At 43.2% G+C, this 24,608-nt stretch overlaps 1 protein-coding gene across 14 annotated transcripts in view; it reads right to left on the bottom strand.

Annotated features, from left to right (window-relative positions):
- Nucleotides 1-24,608, bottom strand: part of TLE3 (TLE family member 3, transcriptional corepressor) — a 230,508-nt gene that overhangs the window by 12,472 nt on the left and 193,428 nt on the right. For all 14 annotated transcript variants that reach the window (XM_044077689.1, XM_044077688.1, XM_044077680.1 and 11 more), the window contains 3 exons: nt 10,896-11,143; nt 8,446-8,593; nt 7,923-8,073 (listed from right to left, as the gene is read on the bottom strand). In XM_044077689.1, coding sequence (XP_043933624.1) covers nt 7,923-8,073; nt 8,446-8,593; nt 10,896-11,143 — 547 coding nt within the window. The remainder of the gene's footprint in view (nt 1-7,922; nt 8,074-8,445; nt 8,594-10,895; nt 11,144-24,608) is intronic.

A 24,608-nucleotide genomic window follows, 5' to 3' on the forward strand; every position in this document is an offset into this window, starting at 1 on the left:
TTGCCTGCACTGACACAGGGATCGGTGCCGAAGTGGTTGTCGGTGCCGAAACTGGAACAGACAAAACTGGAGTCATTAATAAAGGCCTCGGTTCCGAGGAAGATCTCGGAGCCAACGTGGCCAAGGTCTGCACCGACTGAACGGTCGGTGCCGATACAATGGTAAAGGTCTGAACTGAGGAGCCCCTCGGTGCTGATGTGCAGAAGGCTGCAGGACAGGACTGAGCCGAAATCACTAGTGGAGCCGAAGGCCTCAGTGCCGAAGGTCTGGGCACCGAAAGCACTGGGGCTGACAGAGAGCTCCGGAGCCGAAATTTTAGCCTTTTTAGATTTTGGCTGATGAGAGTCCCCAGCCGGGGATGAAGGCAAGGATTTAGCCTTAGTAGAAACATCCATTTTCCTATGGGCTTTGGGAGGGGTTGAGACCTCTGGCCCAGAAATAGCCTCTGAAAAGGGAGATTTTAGAAGTCCCTTCAGTAACAGCTTATTTTTCCTTTCTAACAAAGTTCTCTTAGAAAAGTTTTCACATATATTACAAGGTGGTTCAACACATAAATGGGAAGCTCCCAAACAAACACAAAGAGTGTGCATCAGAAGTAGGCAGTCTGTGTCCACAATCAGAACACCGCTTAAATCCCGGACTACCCTTTTTATCTGCCATATTAATAAATAGAAAAGTACCAACAATGGTACAAGAGAGTACCCGAAGGTATGAAAGAGAAAAGGAAAGGGATTACCAATGATGGTAAGAAGAAATTACCTCGGGATAAAAAGGGTAAGTAAAGGAAATTATGAACGCTAGATGCGATAGGGCAAGAGACAATAAAATATCAACTTTTCTGACAGAAAAGTAATTTGTAAAGCAATTAAACAACAATCGACTGTACTTAGTTCAAGAGAAGTAGCTTGATACGACCGGATAGCAACGTGGCAAACGAAATCTGAGGTAACAGGGAGGGGGGAATTGTGGGCAAGAGTTTAGCTCGAGAGTTTGAAGCTGATGCAAGCTTGGAAAATGGCCGGCTCGGTTCCGAGCTCAGAACCGATACCCATACGTAAGGAATGAACGAGGATTAACAATATCAGATCATGTTTTTTGTATGAGCAGGATCATTGCCAAGCATGCCCATACAGGACGGTTATGAAGGATCACCTTAATTATGATGGAAAAATGGGGTGAGAAGAAACAGCAGGATAAGTGAAGGAATGTCTCTACCTTCACTGTGTCTGATTTCTGACAACAGGGAGCTGATCAGAATAATTAGAACAAAAGGAATTACAATGGCAAATCAAAGTACAGGCTGATATGTGGCCAGGAATTAATGAACGTAGTTCAATAGCCCCAATTTTAAAACTTAAGGCATTAAATAGAAAGAAAAATTAAAGATTAAAATAAAATAATTTATTATTATATATACATATAGACTTAAATTAAATTATCATTCATTATATTATACATATTTATTAAATACTTTTAAAATAATTTATATTTAAATTAATATTGAGGCAAGCATGAATATAATTTAATTTATTTACATTATTTTAATTATATATATTTATTTATACATTCATATTAAATAATAAAATAATATATTTTTCATAAAGTTAATCCACATGTAATCTGCCTATTGACTCATAATTTAAGTATATAATTATAATTCTTGAGTCCATACATAATTTAATGTATAGATAATCACTAAATTCTGTTTCCCTATTTATTACTATTAGGCATGCGCGAATTTGAAGAGCCACATGGCGGGCTTTTTTTGAATTTACAGGAAGTTATAAAATAAAGTGATGTCTTTTTTTAAAAGTATTGTCTGATGAAGTTTAATATCAATTAAACGAAAGCGCTCACAGTTTATTGCTTATTTGTTATTGTAAATACTGAAGTTCATTTTGGTTTTATAATAAATTTGTTTCGTATCCAGTTGGTGGCTTTTCGCTTTGTTGTTTAGTATCCAGTTTGTTCGTTTTTTTCGAGTCATACGTGAAGGAATGTCTCTACCTTCACTGTGTCTGATTTTTGACAACAGGGAGCTGATCAGAATATCGTGGTTGGGTGGAGAAGTCTATACTGCAGCAGCAATCCCTCTATTTGAACATCTATTCTTAATGTGAATGGGCTCACACAAAATGCACTATTATTCATCGTAAGTTGCAAAGCTGCAGTGTCATTCTTAATGCTTACAAAGAATACTAGAGCAATCCATACCCAGGCAACATGCCCAAGACAGAGAAACTCATTCTATGTACAATTGCAGGTGCAAGCCTTGCACTGCTACTCATGAGAATGCCTAGCTCTTAAGACCCACAGAAGATAATGATAGGATATTCAGATGGCTCCTTAACTGTTTGGCACTTTTTTTTTTTTTTTTTAAAGACGGCTGTGATAATATGTGCTTTTATGCAGTGAACCTAGTCCTGCCTCTGCAGGGTTTCTTTCCACATTCGTTGTTACATAAAGCACTGGCAGTCACTGAGAAATAACAGATTTTCTTTTTTGACAGCTAGTAAGCCCTAGTCTCCTTGAATAAAGTTAACGAGGAGCTGAAGACCTTTGCTCTCTCAAAGTGATACCTCAACTGTTGATGCATGGCCATCTACAGCCAGAACCTTTTCCCATTGTTTTGAAGTTTAGGTTATAACAGGTAACTAGACAGTTTTGTGTAATGCCAGCAAGGATACCACCATGAGCATGAAGCAGGGATCATTCCTACATGCTACCATATCACTACGGAAACAACTCTTAGTTCAGCACACATTAAAATCTGCAGCTCTGAGATGCTTCTTAATGAAGTAACTGCCACCAAAAAAAGGCATTTTCCCTAAAAGAACAACCTGGTTCAAATGTAAGAGGTGATTAGTGTTCATTTCTTTATTACAAAGTTCAGAAACCGCTCTCTTCTGTGGCCCCAAAATGGAAAAAAATTAGAAAACTGCTCAACAGCATCTTGCTTCCAGCCCGTCTTCAACATCTGGAGTGCATGAATTACAATATTTATCTCCTTCACGATAATGTGCTGTGGCACATCTTGGTGATTCCATCTCTTAAGCCTTCAGGTCTCCTGCTGGAACCCTAGCAAAGTACACCTGTTGCCTGGGTTTAGGATCCCCAGGGGAAGAGATGTAAACAATATCCTTGGGATGGCTAACATCTGGAATGCTTATCACCTGAATTCCTTTTGGACTGCATGTGTGATGAAACCTACTCCTCCAGTGAGTGAAGGTAGTGGCTTCTTAGATTCCTCGGGTAGCAATGATTCTTATCCCGTGTGCAGTCTGGACACAAGAAGCACTAGAATGTACGCCAATTTACTCAAGTGGCTTTTGCTGTTACAGAAGTCTTCAAGGCAGCCTGTAAGGAAAAAGAACTCGGTCAGGAGGTCTTCTCCAGCAGAAGGGAAATTTGGTCTTACGTGTCCAAGACTGTTGCTAGGAATGTCTTTTCTGAAAGGGGGCAAGACTGGACATCTGATAAAATATGAAAACCCTCAAAATGGTCAGACATGAAACAATGCAATCCTGGGGCATGTTACTCCTTCAAAATGGTCTGGATCAGGCAGCTGTCCTTATATGGGCAAATATAAACACCCTTTAACATGAATGAATAAAGACTACATCTAAGGATTTTCTGTCATCCATAGGAGAAACAGCCAACCTAAAGCACAAGATGAACTTGAAATTCTACCTCCTTGTTACAATCCCCAAAAAACACCCATGTGCCTTATACACAGGGGATGCCCAAGCAGGCAACAATCACGTCCAAGCTGACTATGATAGGATTTCTTAACAGTAGAGAATGGAAGTATTCATGGGTTCATAGGTGTGTACTAGGCTAATGGCCCTGGAGCCGTTACAAACCTAGCCCATGCGATTACCCTGACATTGTGCCACCCAATCTTAGTTCCCAGTGACTGTCGAGTAGAGCCACTGGAGTGATTCCCCAGGGTGAATTTTCTATTTCCCATCCACTCATCAAGATTTCTCTTGAAGAGTGCCAGTGAGGTGCTCTGTTTTTGACATGCATGGGAAGTCTATTCCATAGTAAGGGCAGTCATTGGGTTATGAACCTGTCCCTCCAGCATGTTCTGTTGATTGCGGTAATGAGGCTGAGGTCACTGGAGCATGTGGTGCAGAGGAATTGGGATTTCTTTAGATGTAGCATTTCTAAGAGAACTGGATCGGACATGGCTTTGTATGTCAAGCAGAGATCGCCTCTAAGTAGGTGATATGAGACAGAGAATAGTTGGAAGTTTTTTTGAGTCTGTCCATATAGGGCAAGTGTTTAAGGCCTAGGATCCTCTTTGTGAGGTACTTTTGCGGCCTCTCCAGTTGTTGCAGGTATCTAGCGAGGTACATGCCAAATGGGGTACTGTACTCGATGATTGGCCTAATGAGGGAAGAGTAGAGGGGAGACAATGACCTTTTTCTTCCTGGATGCAAAACCCTTAGTAATGAGATGTGCTACATAGGACTTTCTGACTACAGTGGCAATGTGGTAGTCAAAAGTGAGGCTGCTGTCAACCTGTGTTCCCAGATCTCTTATAACACCTTCTGTGTTCAGTGGATTACCATTGATGTGGTAATTCATGGGAACCGGGTTTTTGCCAAAGGGGATAATGACATTTTTTGGCACTGAGCTTAAGGCCATGGTTCAAACACCAGTCGTTGGTCTCAGTGAGGCCTTTATGTAGGATGTCAACATCACATGGGGAGTTAATAATAGCTCCCAACTTGCAATAGTCTGCGAACTTTGTCAGCTAGAGACCCTTTGTGTTGGCCTGGACTTCAGGGAAGTAGATACCAAACAGGAAACGACTCAAGACTGAACCCTGTGTATTGCAAAATTATCACTGAGAAGTTCTTTAATATGAAAAATTACTGCAACTGCAGAGGTCCAAAATGATACTCCAGGGTTAGTCTCTCCTTGACACCTGGAAATCTTGAAAGTCTTGAATCTGCATACGGAGGGGCATATTCTGAAGCAATTAGCTCCCTTACGTAAAATCCATGCATTTCTGAAATAAGAATCTTTGCCCTTTTGGGTAAAAAGGGAAGAAAGCTAGTGTGGACACTCCAAATAACCAAAACCTTAAGGCGCTCTCTTGGCCGGGAGTGTGGGTATTTCCCCAGTCTCTTTTTCACTGGCTTTTTCAAAGGTTTTTAAAATTATTTTGTGCAGAAATGTTTCTTACAAAATGCTCACTATTTGGTTAAAAAAGTCCTATTTCATTTAGGAAGAGTTCACTGCCTGATTGCTTTTCCCGTTTTCTTTCACCTATTAAACACCTCCTAGGAGGGAGATGTCCTTCTACATCAGCTGACAAAGGCTGGGTTTTGAGTCGTGCATGCCTCCAGCAGCTCCAGTCCAGGCAGTGATAGAGCAAAGCAGCATTTACCAGCATCCTCATGGACTTCAATGCAGTCTGACTAGGTTTATAAGTCTGTTTCAAAGCTGCACCAGGAATTTCTTAATCCACGCACTCAGTATCTTTCAGAACCCTGCAACATGTGCTTCTGGCAATGTGCAAGATTGAGGAAGTACAAGCCTCTTTCCCAAACCTGTCCAGGACATGATTAGCACTACAGAGTGTATGACTAGTTGGTAACATTCTGGATCCGCTGGTGGCATCCAGTGAAATAACTAATGGAGGGAGATGCACAGGTCTAAATGAGGGTTATCTGAATTTATTCTCTACGCTGTAAAATCCACCTGGCATCTTTCGGCTTACAGCGGTTGTGTCCAGTCTCACTGAAGCAACTCCCGGCAACTCTTATGGTAATCTGGCAACTCTAATCTTCCCCACTTAAAGTGGTGCAACATCAAAATAAATATATTTGCAAAAGAAATAGCTTTAAGTGGTAAGACATGAGAGAGAGAGAAATTCTTCATCCATGACGTATACTAAACGGGAAAAAACAAACTGAATATGGGAGGTCCTCTTCCTACCCCAAATCAGAGTTAAACAACCGCCCATAGGAACAGCTCATTTTCTTTTGGCGATAGGAGCTGCACCTCATGCAAAGGTCTCCCCAAGGGGGAGGGGGAGCTGCAAATACTTATACTTTCTTCCAAGTTCCCTTACATGTTTCATCAAAACACCTGTAATCAAACATGGTAGAGGTTAAGGAGGATGTATGAGGGGCAGATATCCTTGCAACAGGGATCTGCCCATAAGGAACGAGAGCTTGAAATTATACCCTTCACAACTACCATGAGGTGGACACAAGGTTGACTTCTGACCTCTCTTCTCTGAAGTTTGTTAGGAGACGCAATCAGACTGAAAAGTGGAATGGCACAGAAGAATTTTCCCTCAAAAATGATTGCATCCACTTTCAATTCATCTTTGTCTTGTACTGAAAAACAGGAAAGGACCACATTCTCCAAATTGGTGGATGGATCACTTAAAGAGGTGCACCACTCCTGAAGTCAGGATCACTCGGGTCTTCCTGATCCTCAGCGCCAGCAGAAGGCTGAAATGCCATTAAAGAATTCAACATCATGGTAATTTCCTGTTGAATGTGAATTACTGTGACAGAGATGCTGCCTTCCATGGTCCATTGCCAGACTGGCACTGCCTCTTTGCACTGGAAGTACTACAGCCATGTTTTAAACATACACAATGTGACTAAGTACAGACAGAAGAACCTGTGGTCTCAGTTCCCTTTCCAGAGCTTGGATTGTAAGGAAGAGGTCACAGCTCAAACAGGTTTGTGTGCACTGCCTTTTTTTATATGTGCTCGTATTTTCCTGTACTAGGGAGGAGACAGGTGAACTTCCTAATTCACAGCAAAGCATCTGTGATCTGGCACACCAGCAGGTGCAGCATCACGGAGGATAAATTCCACACTAAGATTGGTGGCATGGTCCGCACTCCACAGCTTGGTGGCACTAATGCATCCTCATCTGCATAACATTACAGTGGCCACCATCAGACGTAACAGGTGAAGGAATGTGTGCACCTTTACTCAGCTGCAGCAATAACAGAGCAAAGAAAACAATATGGAAGAAGAAAAAATCATAAGGCTCAGTAGTTTTCATGCAACACTTCATGTCATCAGGGATTAAATGCCTCAACAACAAAAAAGCAGTCATAAGGTGCAACAGACAAAACATACCATGTCATTTTCTAGTGGAGCAAGTACTAAACCGTTTGTTAACTCCTTTAATGTGTCACAGTCTGACACCCCTTTAAAGAAATTATTCTGAAAAAACTGAAGAAATCTGAAATGCATTATTATTATTATTATATGAAAATGGCACAAGTATTAAAAAAAAATGGAGAGAGAATGAGAGGCCGATAACATCCTGGTGGTCGTTTGTAAAATGAAGTGTCACAGCCAAGTGTTCCCCTAATTTTCTGTGTGCTAGTTGTTATTAAATTATGCCACATATATGTCTAACTTGGGCATGCTGTCCCAGATGTGCAAACAGATAAATATAAAAAAGTTACAGTCTTTGGCCTCACCCTCAAGTACAGCCCTAGGTGTGTAGGTTGGTCAGAGTAAAGGACACCACTGCCTTTTACGGCAGACTGTAGCACGTGCACACACACACACACACACACACACACACACACACACACACACACACTGGAGACAGATCACCACAGATGTGTCAAATAAAAGTAAATAAACTGATGAAGAATGTGGCTCTCCATTTCCGAACACTATCAAGAAACACTCCTCTAGTCTGACTTGTACTAAACCAAGCCTCTGGTAAACTAGTAAAAATTCACAGACAGAATTTAGTTATGTAATGCTATATATTTCATGCCACCAAATCACCTTCCAACAGTTTCCTCAGTGAAGTTAGTGGAGTTAAATAAAATCTTTCAGCTTTAATAGCACTGATCTCTAAAACAAAAAAATACAGTTTAATATAACAGACTGTTTATGGAAGTACATCATTTAACCTACCACAATAGGCAAATTTTAATGAAAGGACGCAGCTTTCGTGCAAGTGAAGTTGGTATTTATCAGGCTTGGTATGATGAAGCACTTCCACATTACTACTCTCCATTCCCACCGCCAACCACTCACCAGTTGGACAGTAGCCCAAAGAGAAGATCTGCAGAAGAGGAGAAAAAGGGAGTCAGAAAAGTGGGAAAACAATTTTAAACTACAGGCTAAATCTAAGGTAAGTACACATACTTCATCTGTTTACCTTTGAAATAAAAAATTGTTTAAAAGAACCCAAAACTAATCTAGAGCAGCTTAGAGAGAGCCCACATACCTAGCTATTAAATACTACTACCACCATTTTAGCAAATGTGAATTCCTAAACCCAATATTGTAAATTAGCCAATACTTGCTAACTGAAAACTGTAGGACAGTGTTGCAGTGTGTACAGTGAGGGGGGAGTAACAGTTTAAAGCCATGGGGAAATGGTAATAGCTGCTTTACTTGGATATGGACATACAAGATATGCTTGTTTTTGTACCTGAGAAGCAAAGTCATGTTGCTGTAACTGTCTGCCTTCTCGCAGGTCCCAAGAACGCACAGTATTGTCCAGACCACCTGTCCACAACTTGGTCCCATCGTGAGAGATATCTATACAACTTGCACCATCTGTGTGTCCCTGGAATTGTCTGCAATAAAAAAAAATAAATAAATGAATCATTTTGAATAAGAAAAAACGCCTGTGTAGTCTACAGTGCTTTGAAAGTCTACTGTGCTTTCTACATAGGTGACAGGCCTTTAAAGCAAATACAATGAAATTCAAAGTGTTACCATCAGATAAGGATGGCTTGAATCACAATACACCCTGATTAGTGGGCAAAATACTACCCCAATGAAAGAACAGACTATATCAATTTATTCAATATCTGCAGCAAACCCCACTTGAATACTCCAAATGTCTGAACCCACCACTTCATTAGAAGTAACAAATTATATATTCCCCTCTAACTACACTGGAAAATACTTTCTTGTACTACCTCCGGTCAGCCATTTTCATACCATGACACTTGTTTCTATACAGCTATTATTTAATTAAGGTTTCCCATAGACTTTGCTAGCCCACTCCCACCAGAATTCCTTAAAAAGTTTTATTAAGATCACTCTACATTTCGCCAGAAGGGTAAACTGTAAGTTGCTTTAACTTATTTTTATATTTTTCCTATTGCAGCCTTGTTCCACTCAGTAACACTTCTATGGCTGGCTTCAACTCAGGTTTTTCCCTGCTGAGGAATACGCATGATTTCCCCAGCATTAAGGATTGTGCATTATAGCTTCATGGTCTGGGGTTAAATCTTGACCACTGACTACTGCCTGTGTGGAGTGTGCATAGTTCGCATGTGACTAAGTGGGTTTTCCCATCTCATTAGCAGACACACACAAAGATAGACAGACAGACACACAAAGTTACTACACTGGAATACACTAATTTAGCCACCTAAGTTACACATAAAAAAAAAAATTAGTACATTGGAACTATGCACCATATGCCAACTGCAATTTGCACATAATATGCACTATACAAATTATGTTGTTGCATTCAGCTGTGCCTTTGCTCCAAGACGCAGTGACCACATCTGGAGATTAAACTATTTTTTATGAACTGTGTGTACCAAGCTCTTTTTCCAAACAAGGCTTTGCCAGAATGTCTTTATAGCTCCCTGATGCAAACACAAAAATAGTAAACAAACACAACACTGTACTAAATCAATTTTAAAGCAGCTGACACTAAAACAGATGACACTTGAGAAGGGCTGATGGTAGTAATGTGACGATTAACCACTCCCTCCCCACAAATGTGCAACACACTACTGTGATAACTCCCTCCGAAACCACACTGCTCTTCTGTGAAGAGGCATTCACTTGACCTTTATTTACTGTCTGCTAACTGGGTAACAGGTACACTCAGAATGGAAACAACAAACAGCAAAGCAATCCCCTTATAACCTCAAACCTTCTCATACGCTTATTTGCTGATATACTAGCATCACTGTGGCAAAAACATGAGAGTCTGACGTTCTTGTGGGTCTCTAGCATATGCATACTCAGAAGCTTTCCCATGAATGCCTTACATAGGAACTGCTGCAAAATTCTCAGCTCTGTTTACAAGGCTACAACAGCTGAGCACTTATATTTTATTTATTCAAATTGCTGCAGATGTGGGTATGCAAATATGTACAAATATTACTCTTGCATGCAAACAATATTACCATGTGGCTGTCCAGGTGTAGAAAACTGAATTTAGTTTCATTTCTATTTATGCATCATACCTTGAACAAAACATTTTCACATTCCATCCACTGGTCATGCAAAAGGTTACAGTTTACACACCTTATCATGCTGCACACAGGTCTTGCAGTGTACAACACAGAAAGTCATGTCTCGCAGCTTCTAACAAATTCCATCTTGCAAACTTACAATCAATTCATTCAGTTCCACCTGCATGCAGTCCAGTTTTGTGCAAGTTGTTAAATCAGAAAAAAGTCCCTAGTCACATTCGAAAGAGACTGGTACTTCTACCTAGTAGGTACCACCTGGTAAAAAGGTTTTCCTTCACATACACAATTTTAAACAATTTATCCTACATGTGCCACAAACTAATAAGGTTATACTAACACTATAAAATAATAGTATTACAACACTAGTACAAACTCTCACCCGTAAACTACTACCAGCTGAGATACATCGTGTATGGTGAAGCTTCTTGAAATACCTAAACAGCAACAAACAATGTAAAATGATACTAAAAATGCCACAGTTATCTGCATGCAATCTTCAAGGCACGTCCTTAAGATAAAAATGTACACCAAGACTACTTCACCATCATCTCCAAACCATTTACAACTCATAAAACCATACTGCAATGTTCTGGTTCAGGATGGACTTCAATCCGAGGAGGTATAAATGTGAAGAGCAAACACGTGATCTCCTTACCTAACAAGTGTTTGATTGTGCAGATCCCACACTGCGATGTTACCATCACTGCAGCAAGAAAAGCAGACTTTTGCATCTGGGCTGATTGCAAGTGCATAACAAGCAGGTGCAGAGGAAGTCAGTTCAGCTTTAATCCTGGGCGTTGGAGAGGCAAGATCCCAGATTGTAAGTGTACTTGCTTCTCCTCCAACTATTAGGGTACGTCCATCAGGAAGCAGTTTGCAGGAGCGAATGTAGTTTTCCCTATTCTGTAATGAACCAAAACAAGAATTATACAGCTCCTCTGGATAACACAACTAAAATATTACTTCAAACCTTTAAAAATACTGACAGGACAACTGCCACTCATGGACTTCTAAGTTAAGTGATGAGCACACACACAAAAACGACTGCCCAGACAATTCAGTTCTTGACTGCAACTTTTGGGATCAGAATCTGGTATCACAAGAACAAGTAAAGGCAAGAAGCTGGAGAAAGAAATCAAGTACTAAAACTCGACTGGATCTGTAGCATAAAGGGAAGTAAACCTGCCTATGACCCAGGCAACATCAGTTTGACTGGCTGAGAAAAAGAGTTAGAGGAAAGGAGGAGTTGCACCTGTTCACCTTCCTCGTGCTGTCAGTATATACTGGAGAACACAGAAGAATACACACCTGGACAGAACATGGAGGGCTCAGAAATGAGGCAACATGCCACCACAGAGACACAGGTTTCATAGTTTCCTACCACATGCCTCTAGAGGGTGGGGCTGCAAATGAGGCACATCAGAATGGAGGTGAGGACATTAATCTCACGGACTCCAGACATCCAGAGTAAGCCTGAACTGGAACAGGGAGCAATAGCTATAATCAGTCCGTCTACAGTGTGGTTAAACTACATGCAAGCCTCTGGTGGCCATAAGAGAATGAATTGATGATCAGCACAGGGTGGAGGAAAAAGAAACAGAACTCACCCCCTCCAGTTTAACAGTGCCTCATGAGCCAAAACAAACTCACATGTTCAGTGACTGCAGGAGATTTCGTCTGATCAAAATCACAACAGTACCAAAAGGAAAAGTACAGTTGTGTACACTTACCATAAATGTAGATGTTCGAGTGTCTTCACTGTTGCAGTCATGACTGTAGGGTTCTCCCCTGCCGGCAGGCAGTCCTCGGTCGGCCAGAATCCCAAAGTCTGGGTCCGGAGTCGGCTGTTTGGCCATGCTCCCTGACGTCAGAGCGCCAGGAGTACAAAGCTGACAGCCGATGCCATCTTCTCCAGTTTTTCTTGCCCCAGATGTCAGAAGTTCCAAAATGAGTAAGGTCCCATACCCTTTGCAAATACACCTCAGAAGAATGGTGAAAAAAGGAGCCACACAAAAGAAAAAATAAGGGGGGACAGGAGGGAGGGAAACCCAGACTGCAACAGTGAAGACACTCGAACATCTACATTTATGGTAAGTGTACACAACTGTACTATGTTCATAGTGTTTCACTGTTGCAGTCATGACTGTAGGGTAGAATCCCAAAGCAGAAAGAAAGGGAGGTGGTCATAAAGTAGAGGGGGCGGCTATAAGGCCCTGCAAGACTGCAGAAGCAAAGCCAGCCCTAGACTTAGAGTAGAAAGGTAGATTGTAGTGCTTGGAAAAAGTATGCACTGAACTCCAAGTTGCAGCTTCCAAAATGTCTTTGGTAGGAACTCCCCTGAGGAAAGCAGCTGAAGTGGCAGCAGCTCTGGTAGAGTGAGTCCTTATACTCCCTGGGATTTGCTTCCCATGGTGTGAGTAGCAAAATCTGATTCCATGAGCAATCCATTTAGAAATGGTCTGTTTTGAAATGGCTTTACCTTGGGAACTTGAAGCATAAGAAACAAACAATTGCTCTGATTTCCTGATGTCCTTGGTTCTGTCCAGGTAAAAACATAGTTGTCTGTGTACATCCAAGGAATGTAAGATCCTTTCCCCTTTATTTTGAGGAGTGGGGGAAAAAAGTTGGCAAGTGAATAGTTTGATTTAAAGCCACTTTGGAAACCACCTTAGGCATGAAAGTAGGATTAGTCCTTAAAGACACCCTGTCTTGATGAAAAATAATATAAGGTTCCACAGCCATGAGAGCTTGCAACTCCGAAACTCTCCTGGCAGAGGTCAGAGCTAACAGGATGGCTGTCTTCCAAGATAAAACCTTGATGTCAGATGAGGCTGCAGGCTCAAAAGGAGGTAAGGTGAGCTTTTCCAAAACATAGTTGAGATCCCAAGCAGGAATGGGAGGAGATCTAGGGGGCCTTAAGTTCTTAGCTCCTCTGAAAAATTGTCTCATGAGCTGGTGGGAAAAGATAGGAGGGTCTGAGCAGAAATAGCAGAGGCGTGTATCTTTATGGAAGAGAAAGAGAGACCCTTATGTAAGAGGTCTGACAGGTAAAGTAAAATCTGAGGAATGTTAGGAATAAGAGGATCAGAATCCTGAGCCTGCATCCAGGAACAAAATCTTTTCCATTTTCCTGCATAAGATTTTCTAGTGCTAGGACGCCTGGCTTCTAAAATGACATCCATAACCTGCTTGGGTAGGAGAATGAATCAAAGATCCTGGATTAACCAGGCCGCCAGGCTGAGAGTTTTGACATGGGAGTGTAGAATCTGACCCTGGTGTTGGGACAGAAGGTTCGGAATCTGTGGTAAAACCCAGGGTGGCTCTAGACAAAGGTTTCTCAGTGTTGGGTACCAAAACTGTCGAGGCCAATTTAGGGCCAGCAAGATTATCATCTTGGGCTTGTCTTGCTTGAACTTTAGTAATACCCGTGGAAGAAGAGGAAGAGGCGGAAAGGCATATTCCGAGAGGTTTCTCCAACTGAATGATAGAGCATCCACTTTCCAAGCTTGATCGTGGAAAGTCCTGGTGCAAAAAATTTGTAGTTGATGATTGAGGTCGGATGCACAGAGGTCTATGTGAGGACATCCCCAGACTGCTGTAATCATCTTGAATATTTCGGAGTCCAACATCCATTCGTGTGGATCCGAAAGGTTTCTGCTCAGACCGTCTTCCAAGAAGTTTTGCTTCCCTGGTAGAAACTGTGCTTGAAGGTCCAGATTGTAAGCTAGAGCTGTGTTCCAAAGATCCATGGCTAGTCTGCAAAGGGGGTAGGAATGAGATCCCCCTTGCTTGTTTATGTACCACAAAGTACAGTTTTGTACCTACTATAAATGTAGATGTCTGATAGGTATGCATCTGCAGTCATAACATATGGGTTGTCCTGCCTCAGGCAGCCCTTTGGTCGGCCGGATTCCAAAGTCTGGGTCTGGCCTCGGCTGATGTTGCACTTCACCCGACGTCATAGCTCCCGGGGTATAAAGGCATCAGCCAACGCCATTTTCCTCAGTGTTTCTTGCCCCAGATGCCAGGTGCCCTCTAGGAAGGCTAAATTTGTATAAAAGTAGAAAATTCCAAACAGTAGAAATCAAAAAGTATATATACATATATACATACAAAGAAATACACCATAATAGATTCCCCCAGCTAGCTAAGAGAGGGGTAAGTACCCTAGGAATACCACAGAGGGGAAGGAGGGTGGGTAATCCTGACTGCAGATGCATACCTATCGGACATCTACATTTATGGTAGGTACAAAACTGTACTATGTCCTTCAAGGATGCATCTGCAGTCATAACATATGGGTAGAATACCATAGCCAAACTGGGGGAGGAGGCACTAAGATAATGATGGTGTAGTTAAGATCCCTTGTAAAACTGCAGTTGCAAAACCTGCTCGGGATCTGGAGTATAAAGGAAGATTGTAATGCTTGGCAGTATGCACGGAGCTCCAAGTAGCAGCTTCTAAAATGTCTTTGGTAGCCACTCCTCGTAGGAAAGCTGTAGTGGTGGCTGTAGCTCTTGTGGAGTGAGGCCTGATATTTTCAGGTGTTGTCTTTCCATGAAATGAATAGCAGAATCGAATGCAATTTCCTATCCATTTTGAGACTGTCTGTTTTGAAATTGCTTTCCTTGCACTCCTGTTGCATATGCTACCAGAAGCTGGTCAGTTTTTCTGCTGTCTGCTGGCCTTAGTTCTGTCCAGATAGTAGCGCAGTTGTCTGTGTACATCCAAGGTGTGTAGTAGTTTTTCCCCCCTGTTCTGCGGGTTAGGGAAGAATGTAGGTAAATGAATAGCTTGGTTCAAGGATACCCTGGATACCACCTTTGGCATAAAAGTAGGATTGGTTCTCAGAGACACTCTATCCTGGTGAAAGATAAGGAAAGGCTGCACTGCCATTAATGCCTGTAACTCGGATACCCTTCTTGCTGAAGTGATTGCTAGCAGGAAGGCAGTTTTCCAAGATAAGAACTGTAAGTCTGCTGTTGCTGCTGGTTCAAAAGGGGGAAGTGTTAATTTTTCTAGCACAAAATTGAGATCCCATGCAGGCAGAGGTGGTTTCCTTGGAGGCTTTACATTTTTGATCCCCCTCAAAAATTGTCTGAGGAGAGGATGAGAGAAGACATGAGGATCCATGTTGTACTCTGCTGAAATTGCTGATGCATGAATCTTAATGGAAGAATAGGACAGGCCATTGTGGAACAGTTCTGCTAAGTATTCTAGGATGTGTGCTAGGTTTGCCAGTGTGACATTTGTTCCCTTTGCTGCACTTCAAATGAGGAATCTCTTCCATTTGGCTGAATATGTTTTCCTTGTGGAGGGTCTGCGAGCCTCCAGGATAATGTCCTTAACCCTCTGAGATAAAACAGGTTGGTTTTGTTTTATGCAATTTTCCAAGCAGTTAGCTGCAGGGTGTTTAAGTTTGGATGCAGGGTCTTGTAGTTGTTCTGCGTTAGAAGTAAAGGACATAGAGGTAGAGGCCATGAGTTCGTCCGAGACATGCTTCTCAGTAGCGGGTACCAATGCTGCCTTGGCCAATCTGGAGCTATCAGAATTACCTTTGGCTGTTCCTCTCTGATCTTCAGTAGAACTTTGTACATCAATGAGAGAGGTGGAAAGACATATACTGTCAGGGCCTTCCAGCTGAAAGAAAGGGAGTCCACCCTCCAGGCTTGTGGGTGGTATACTCTTGAGTAGAATTTCTTCAGTTGGTGATTGAGTGGGGAGGCGAACAGGTCTATCTCTGGCATTCCCCATTTCTTTGTTATGGTTTTGAAGATGTCTGGATGCAGCATCCATTCGTGAGCATCCGTGGTAGTCCTGCTTAAGCTGTCTGCTAGTGAATTCTCTTTTCCTGGTATGAATCTGGCCTGCAGTTGGATGTTGAGATTCAGGCCCAAGTTCCACAGGTCCACTGCCATCTGGCATAGAGGGTATGAATGTGTGCCTCCCTGTTTGTTGATGTACCACATGACTGTGGTATTGTCCGTCCTTATCAGCAGGTGTCCTTGCTGGAGGAATGATTTGAATGCCTCGACTGCATGCTTCACTGCCAGCATCTCCTTTAGATTTATGTGTAGATTCAGCTGGTCTTGGGACCATAGGCCTCGGATACACTTGTCTTCCATGTGTGCCCCCCAGCCTAGGTCTGAGGCGTCCGTGGTGATGGTCTGCCTTGGATGTGGTTTGTGGAAAGGCAATCCTCTGTTGATCTGGCAGGCCTGAGCCCACCACAGGAATTCTTTTTTCAGGCATGGAATGATTGGTATCAGGGCTTCTAGACTGTGTCTGTGTTGAGACCATACATTCCTTAGGTACCATTGTAATTTTCTCATATGCAGCCTGGCATGTGGGATCAAGATTATGCAGGATGCCATGTAACCCAGGGCCTGCAGGACTTTCCTTGCAGTAAGCTGAGTTTGTCTTGTTAATGCCATGAAGTAGACTGGTAGTTGCTTTTGTTTTTCTTCTGTGAGAAAAGCCATCTGAGTTATTGTGTCCAGTTCTGCACCCAAAAAAGTTATCCTTTGGGATGGCACTAGTCTTGACTTTTGTATGTTGACTGTGTATCCCAAGACTTGCAGCAGTTGTATGACCTAGGCCAAATCCTTTATTATTTTTGTCTTGTTGTCCGCTTGTATTAGGCAGTCGTCCAGGTATGGGTAGATTTGAATTCCCTGAAGCCTGCAATGTGCAATTACTGATGCCAGGCATTTCGTGAATACTCTGGGCGCAGTAGATAAGCCAAAGGGCAATGCTGAGAATTGATAATGCTCTGATCCTGCAAGAAATCTGAGGTGTCTTCTGCAATCTGGTCGTATAGGGACGTGCAGGTATGCCTCCTTGAGATCTAGAGTCACCAGCCAAGACTCCTTGCCCAACATGGGAAGAAGTTGCTGTAGGGTCAGCATCTTGAATTTTGGAACAATGAGATATGTGTTCAGTGCGGACAAGTCGAGAATAGGCCTCCATTGATTTTCTTTTCTTGGTACAAGGAATAGTCTGGAGTAAAATCCTTGGCCTTGTTCCATAGATGGTACCTTTTCTATTGCTCTCATCCTTAGTAAGCTGATGATTTGTTTTAGAGCCTCTGATTTCTGGCTTGGTGGAAGGTTTGGCATTCCTCTCTTTTTTGGTACAGTGTGGAAGTGAAACCTGTAGCCTTTGTGTATTGTTTGCAAAGTCCATTTGTCTCCTGTAATGCAATGCCAGTTTTTTGAAAATAAAGCTAGCTTTCCGCCCAAGGGTGCTTCCAGTTGTTCCCTGGTAGGCGGAATCAGAGCCAAGTCATTGTGTCTGTCCTGTGGAAGTGGTTGCAGTCGCAGCTGTGGCGGCACTTCTCTGGGTGGCAGGTTGCCACTGACGACCCCTGTAGGCACCCCTTGATTGACCTCTGCCTCTTGGGCGTCTATTTCTGCGCCTCTGTGCTGTGGAGGTGTCTGGAAAGGACCAATTCTTTTTAGGCCAATTTCTGCTGAACCTCGGAGGTTGGACCTGCAGAAAATCCTTGACTGTTTGGACAGATTTTGCTTTTTCTTCCACTTTCTTTAGAACCTCCTGTGCAGGGGAGCCAAATAAACTTTGTTTCTCCATAGGGGCATCTAGGAGTTTAGACTTAACATGGTCTGACAAGGATTGTTCTTTTAGCCAGGCATGCCTTCGAATCACTGCTCCAGTCATAGCTGATCTAAATGAAGCCTCCAGTGCATCATTACTGACCTGCTGAGAGTTGTGTACCAAATCCTGAAGGGACTTACGGTCTAAAGGTTCAGGAGAGGAAAGCTTTTTATTCATCTGATCTAACAAAAATTCCTGGTACTGTATCATGTGAAATTGACAGTTTAAAGCCCTGGCAGAAAGAGTAGCAGATGTATAAACCTTTTTACCCCATCTTTCTAATGCTCTTGATTCTCTTTCAGAGGGTAGGGGGTTTTTGGCAGAGGCAGCTGCAACACCTTTAGGGCCCTGAGAAATGGTTTCTGGGTCTGCAGCATGGGCCTTATACAAGTGGAAGTGAGAATCTGGGACCCTGTAGTATCTGTCAGGTTTGGCAGGGGCCGGGGGAAGAGAATCAGGGGCAGTACTGGCATCATTGTATGCATCATCAACAACTGATAGTACAGGTGGTATGGCTAAGGGCCTATGTTGTGGTAAGTGTAAAAAAGTCCTTAGCCTTTTCCTAGAATCAGAAAAATCCTGACCCTGCCATTGGAAGTGTTCCCTCATTGAGTGTAGAGTTTCCCCAAATGAAAATTCTTCTGGAGGGGAGGCAGAAGGAATGGAGTCTTCTGCATCAGAATCCTCATAAGGTGAGTATGGTCCTTCCTGATGGTCAGATAAATCTGAACCATCCGAGGAATAGTCAGAGGAGAGAGGTTCAGGGGGTTCAGACCTAGGCCTCTTTTCAGGAGGGGGTTGTAAGGCCCTGTCTGGGTGAGGTTGGGATCCCCTGATCAGAGAAATAAGGTCCTCAGCAAGGCTGAGAATCTGAGAACTTGAGGTAGGTCTGTGAGAGGGAGCTTTTATAGGTAGGGCCTTGGAAAGTTTAACTGCTTTAGCCCTGGAGAAGGCCTTGATAGGCATAGAAGCAGGGGGTCTAGCTGCCCCACGTGCAGGAGTAGAGATGTCCAACGGAATGGTGTCGGACAAATCTTGTGTGCCTGCTTCTTCAGTAGGAATTTCTGTAGCCGACTCAGCCGGGGCCTGTGTGGCCTCGGTAGTCGGAGGCATGCTTTCGGCCGAAGGGAGAACCGAGGTCTCGGTTTCAGCCGAAACAGAGACACTCGCGGTAGGCCTAACCATGGTTTCAGCCGAAACCGCGGGCCGCGAGTGTTGGTCCTTTTCCTTGCGTTTTTTAGCTAAATGTGTAGTCGGAGTCTCCGACGGCATTTTATATGCAAAAGCGGAGCCAAAAAACTCAAACTCCGACCGACGTCTAAGTGTCCGTCAGTTGAAGGAAGCACAGGCTAAACAAGCTGATACGTCGTGGTCTAGGCCTAAGCAAGGAAGGCAGTAAGAGTGGAAATCCTTATGAGGTATTTGTTTCCCACAAGTTAAACAATTATTTACTTTGTCTGACATCGGCTGAGGCAAGAAAGAGTCCCCAACGGGGTACTTAGCTTTTTTAGAAGTCTTCGGTAGCTGAAATCTCTGGATCTGACCGACTGGCACTTGCGAACAGCTTCTGCTTCGGGCACCGCGCGGCAAGAAAGACTGGGGAAAATGGCGTCGGCTGATGCCTTTATACCCCAGGAGCTATGACGTCGGGTGAAGTGCGACATCAGCCGAGGCCAGACCCAGACTTTGGAATCCGGCCGACCGAAGGGCTGCATGAGGCAGGACAACCCATATGTTATGACTGCAGATGCATCCTTGAAGGACATCTGTGGTGTTGTCTGTCCGTATCAGTAGTTGTCCTGGTTGTAGAAGATTCCTGAAGGCCAATAGAGCTTTCTGAACGGCTAACATTTCCTTTAAATTGATATGCAGGTGCTTCTGATCCTTTGTCCAAAGGCCCCATGCAGACAGTTGCCCCGAAAATGGGCTCCCCATACATAATCTGAGGTGTCCGTGGCTAGAACCTGAGTGGCAGGAGGCAGACAGAAGGGTTTTCCTTTGTTTAGAGTACATGCCTTGGACCACCAAAGGAATTCCTTTTGAAGACAAGGCAGGACGAAGATCAGTATGTCTAGACTGTGACAATGCTGAGACCATACACTTTTTAGGTACCACTGTATTTTCCTCATATGTAGTCTTGCATATGGTACGAGAAGGATGTAGGAGGCCATGTAACCCAGAGCCTGCAGGAATTTCCTTGCAGATAGCAGAGTTGTAGTTGCCAAGGTTTTGAAAGTTGAAGCCAGCTGTAACTGTTTTTCGTATGTCAGAAATGCCATCTGGGTTGTTGTGTTTAGAGAAGCGCCCAGAAAAATTATCTGTTGTGAGGGTGTCAAATTTGAATTTTTTATGTTTACAGTGAATCCCAGGAACTTGAGAAGATTCTGAACAAACTGTAGATGCTGAAGTAAGAGATCCTTGCTGTCTGCCTGAATAAGACAGTCGTCCAGATAAGGGTAAATTTGAATTCCCTTGAGTCTGCAATAAGCTGCTACTGGAGCCAGGCATTTGGTAAAAGACCCTGGGCGCAGCAGACAATCCAAAGGGCAGCGCAGAGAATTGGAAGTGCCTCGATCCTGCCTTGAACCCGAGGTATTTTCTGCGTTCCTGTCTGATGGGAATGTGTAAATATGCTTCTTTTAAATCCAAAGTTACCATCCATGCATTTTTGGTCAGCATTGGCAGTAGCTGCTGTAGAGTAAGCATCTTGAATTTTGGTATCTCTAGAAAAGTGTTCAAGACTGACAGATCCAGAATGGGTCTCCATGAATTTTGCTTCCTGGGGACTAGAAAGAGCCTTGAAACCACATCCAGAACCCACTTGTCTTGGGTTATACGAGTCCAACTTAGATGAAAAAGAGAAAGTTTTCCTCCGAGAGGGGCTTCCAGGCAAGAAGTTCCTGCAGCCCAACAGAGGGAGTCATTGAGTCTGTTTTCTATGAGCTTGCGACCTGTCTTCTCCTCCCCTAGGGGTGGAAGCAGTCCACTGTCTTGGTCTATAAGAGGCTTATGCTTGAGGCCCACCTCGGCGTCTATATCTACCCCTCTGAGGTCTGTCTGAATTGGGAAAGGACCAATTTTTTGTAGGCCAATTCCTGCTAAATCTGGGTGGCTGTACTTGTAAGAAATCTTTAACTGTTTGCATGGATTTTGCCTTGTCCTCCATCTTTTAATCACGCCTTCAGCTTTAGATCCAAATAGAACATTATGCTGAACAGGAGCATCCAATAATTTAGCCTTTACCTGATCTGGCAAATTTTGTTCCTTTAACCATGCATGCCTTCTAATTACTGTACCAGAGGCAGCAGCCCTACAAGAAGCCTCCAAGGCATCAAATCCACAGTGTAAACCATGCTTCCCAACTTGTTCAGTGGCATGCAATAAGTCATGTAGTTCCTTATCATCTGCACAGGCGGAAATGGAAGTTAGCTTTTGCTTTAAAACAGACAGGAGAAATTGCTGGTATTTCAGCATATGAAACTGACAGTTTAAAGCCATAACAGATGAAGTAGCAGAAGTGTACACTTTTTTGCCCCATCTTTCTAAAGATCTGGAATCCTTCTCAGTGGGAATGGGGTTTTTAGCAGAAGCGGCCTTAACGCCCTTAGGACCCTGAGAAATGGTTTCAGGGTCAGCAGTTGGGTTCTTGAATAAAAACTGGTGGGAATCAGGAACCCTATAGTATCTGTCTGGCTTAACAGGAGCTGGAGGAAAAGAGTCAGGAGTTAAGTTAGCCTCGGAAAAAGCATCATCCACAATATCCAAAATAGGAGGAACAGCCAGGGGCCTATGTTGGGGAGGAAGAAGAAAATCCCTTAGTCTTTTCTTAGATTCTGAGTACTCCTGTCCTTCCCAGTGGAAATGTTCCCTCATTTCATGCAAAGTATCCCCAAAAGAGAAATCCTCAGGGGAAGAAGCTGAAGGAATGGATTCCTCAGCATCAGAATCCTCATAAGGAGGGAAAGAATATTCCTGGTCAGAAGAAGAAACAGAAGAAACAGAAGCCTGATCAGAGGAGTCATAATAAACTTCCTGCCTTAGCCTTTTGTCTGGAGGGGGATGTGAACCCCTAATCATAGTAAGTAAGTCCTCCACCATTTTAAGTAACTGTTTCTGAGACTTGGGAGCCGGATTAGAAGAGGCCTGGGTTGCAGTCTTTGATTTGGAAGGAGTCTTTGCCTTTGTCTTTGCCTTTATAAGAAGCTGAGTAGGCCTGAAAACCTCTTCGGAAGCCGGTACCTGCACAGCGGCTCCGGACCCATCCGAAAGAGCATTGTCCGAAGGTCCAACTGAAATATTCAAAGGCCTAGTTGGTTCCTCGTGGGAGTCTGTTTCGGCTACTGGTTCCGAAATGGCCGACGGCAGGGGCTGCAAAAGCGCCTCACTGACGACGGCCGAACCTGAAGCTGGCTCCGCTTGTGTGATATCGTCTGAGTTGGACCTCGGAGGCCTGTCTTTGTCCTTGCGTCGTTTGTGAACTCCGGTAGCCAGAACCGTATCCGACGACATTCTGTAATTAAAACACCTACCGAAGTAATGAAAAGCAAAATCGTACCTTCGTTTAATAGTACGTTGATTGAATCTAGCACAAAACCGACAACTACATACGTCGTGGTCAGGGCCTAAGCAAGGAATACAGTAAGAATGAAAATCCTTATGAGGTATTTGCTTCCCACATGAAATACAATTATTAACTTTTTCTGACATCGGACTGGAGCAAGAAAAAAGTTTCCCCAACGGGGTACTTGGCTTTGAGTAGGAGAAGAAAATCTTCGGACTGAAGTTTGATTAGAAAAAATGGTCAGGAGTCAGCCGACCGTCACTTGCGAACTGCTATCACTGCACGGCAAGAAAGACTGGAGAACATGGCGTTGGCTGTCAGCTTTGTACTCCTGGCACTCTGACGTCAGAGAGCATGGCTGAACAGCCGACACAGGACTCAGACTTTGGGGTTCTGGGCGACCGAGGACTGCCTGCCGGCAGGGGAGAACCCTACAGTCATGACTGCAACAGTGAAACACGATGAACATCACAGCTTCCTGAAGAAACAAAATTATGGTTACTTACCATAATGACAGATAGATTTGCAAAGCTAGCAGGAACAGTTTCACTGGGCATTATGACAACTCAGGAAGTAAAGCATTCCCAAGCTGCTAGCTCCATCCCAACTCATACTGAACCACAGCACCCTGGCTTCTTCCTTTATGGATCAAGTGAAAGCTGCAATACTTGCACCCAAAACCAACACTCAAGACAACACAAGGATGAACAGATTTTGTGTTACATAAGCACCACAACTTCCCTGTCAGTGTTTGGATATCTTCCCCAGCTTATACCACTAATTGACTGCACTATGGAAACATTCTGTGCAATCAAGACTCTCATATACAGCTCAAGCAGCGACAGAAAAAGTTTATCTAGGAAAGCATATACCTGTGAGATTAAAAAAAAAAAAAATGAAATAATTAGCAGTGAAATCCACCCTGAATCACAACTATGCTACCTCAAGTACTGCATCCAAATATTAACCCCGATGTCAGAAGATGACACAATATGCTTTCTGACCACTAAGCCACTGAAAGTACAGTTGTTTAAGAAAAACACTACCATTAACAGTAGACGTTCGAATGATCACTGCTGCAGTAATATGGGTTATATCCTGCCAAGAATATAAAGGCAATCTAGGTTAAAGCTTCAGGGTACCTTCCATGGGCCCAAAAGTACAGTTTTGTACCTACCATAAATGTAGATGTTCGAGGATTCCATTGCTGCAGTCCTGACTATTGGGTATAGTCCGCGTCCAGTCGGCCCGAATACCAGAGTATAAGGCTGACGTCGGTCATGGCGCCTTAGACTGACGTCAGTACGTCAGGGTACTAATGCGCATGACCGACGTCATATCCTCAGTCTTTTCTTGCCCCAGATGTCAGAAGACCCTAAAAAGACAAGTCCCAGAAAACCTGCACCAAAAACATGTACAATATATACAACAATATATACAAAAACATAAGCATGTAAACTCACCAACACAACCACCCCTAAATACAGAGGGAAGGAGGAGGGTAAATTGGACTGCAGCAATGGAATCCTCGAACATCTACATTTATGGTAGGTACAAAACTGTACTATGTTCTTCGTCTTCCATTGCTGCAGTCCTGACTATTGGGTAGAATCCCAAAGCAGAGGTAAGGGAGGCTGGCAATTTTATAAAGAAGTAGGAGCTGACAACATGCCTTGCAAAACAGCTGTGGCAAAACCAGCCCTAGACTTAGAGTAGATAGGAAGGTGATAATGCTTAGAGAAAGTATGCACTGAACTCCAAGTAGCTGCTTCCAAAATATCCTTAGTTGCCACCCCCCTTAGAAATGCTGTTGAAGTGGCAGTAGCCCTAAGTGGAATGAGGCCTAATCCCAGCTGGAATCTCCTTACCATGATGGGAATAACAAAATGCAATGCAAAAGCCAATCCACCTAGAAATAGTTTGTTTAGACACAGGCTTGCCCTGTGAACTCAAAGCAAAAGAAACAAACAACTGCTGAGACTGTCTAAAATCCTTAGTCCTGCTTAAATAATATCGCAATTGCCTGTGTACATCTAAAGTGTGCAAAATCTTCTCCCCTTTATTTTGGGGGTCTGCATAAAAAGTAGGCAAATGAATAGTTTGGTTTAAAGCCACACTAGAAACCACCTTAGGCATAAAGGAAGGATTAGTACGTAATGATACCCTATCCTTATGGAAAATCAAAAAGGGCTC

Source organism: Protopterus annectens, chromosome 7.part0 (genome assembly GCF_019279795.1).
Source record: "Protopterus annectens isolate FY-2018-M chromosome 7.part0, PAN1.0, whole genome shotgun sequence".
In the NCBI taxonomy this organism is placed as follows: domain Eukaryota; kingdom Metazoa; phylum Chordata; order Ceratodontiformes; family Protopteridae; genus Protopterus; species Protopterus annectens.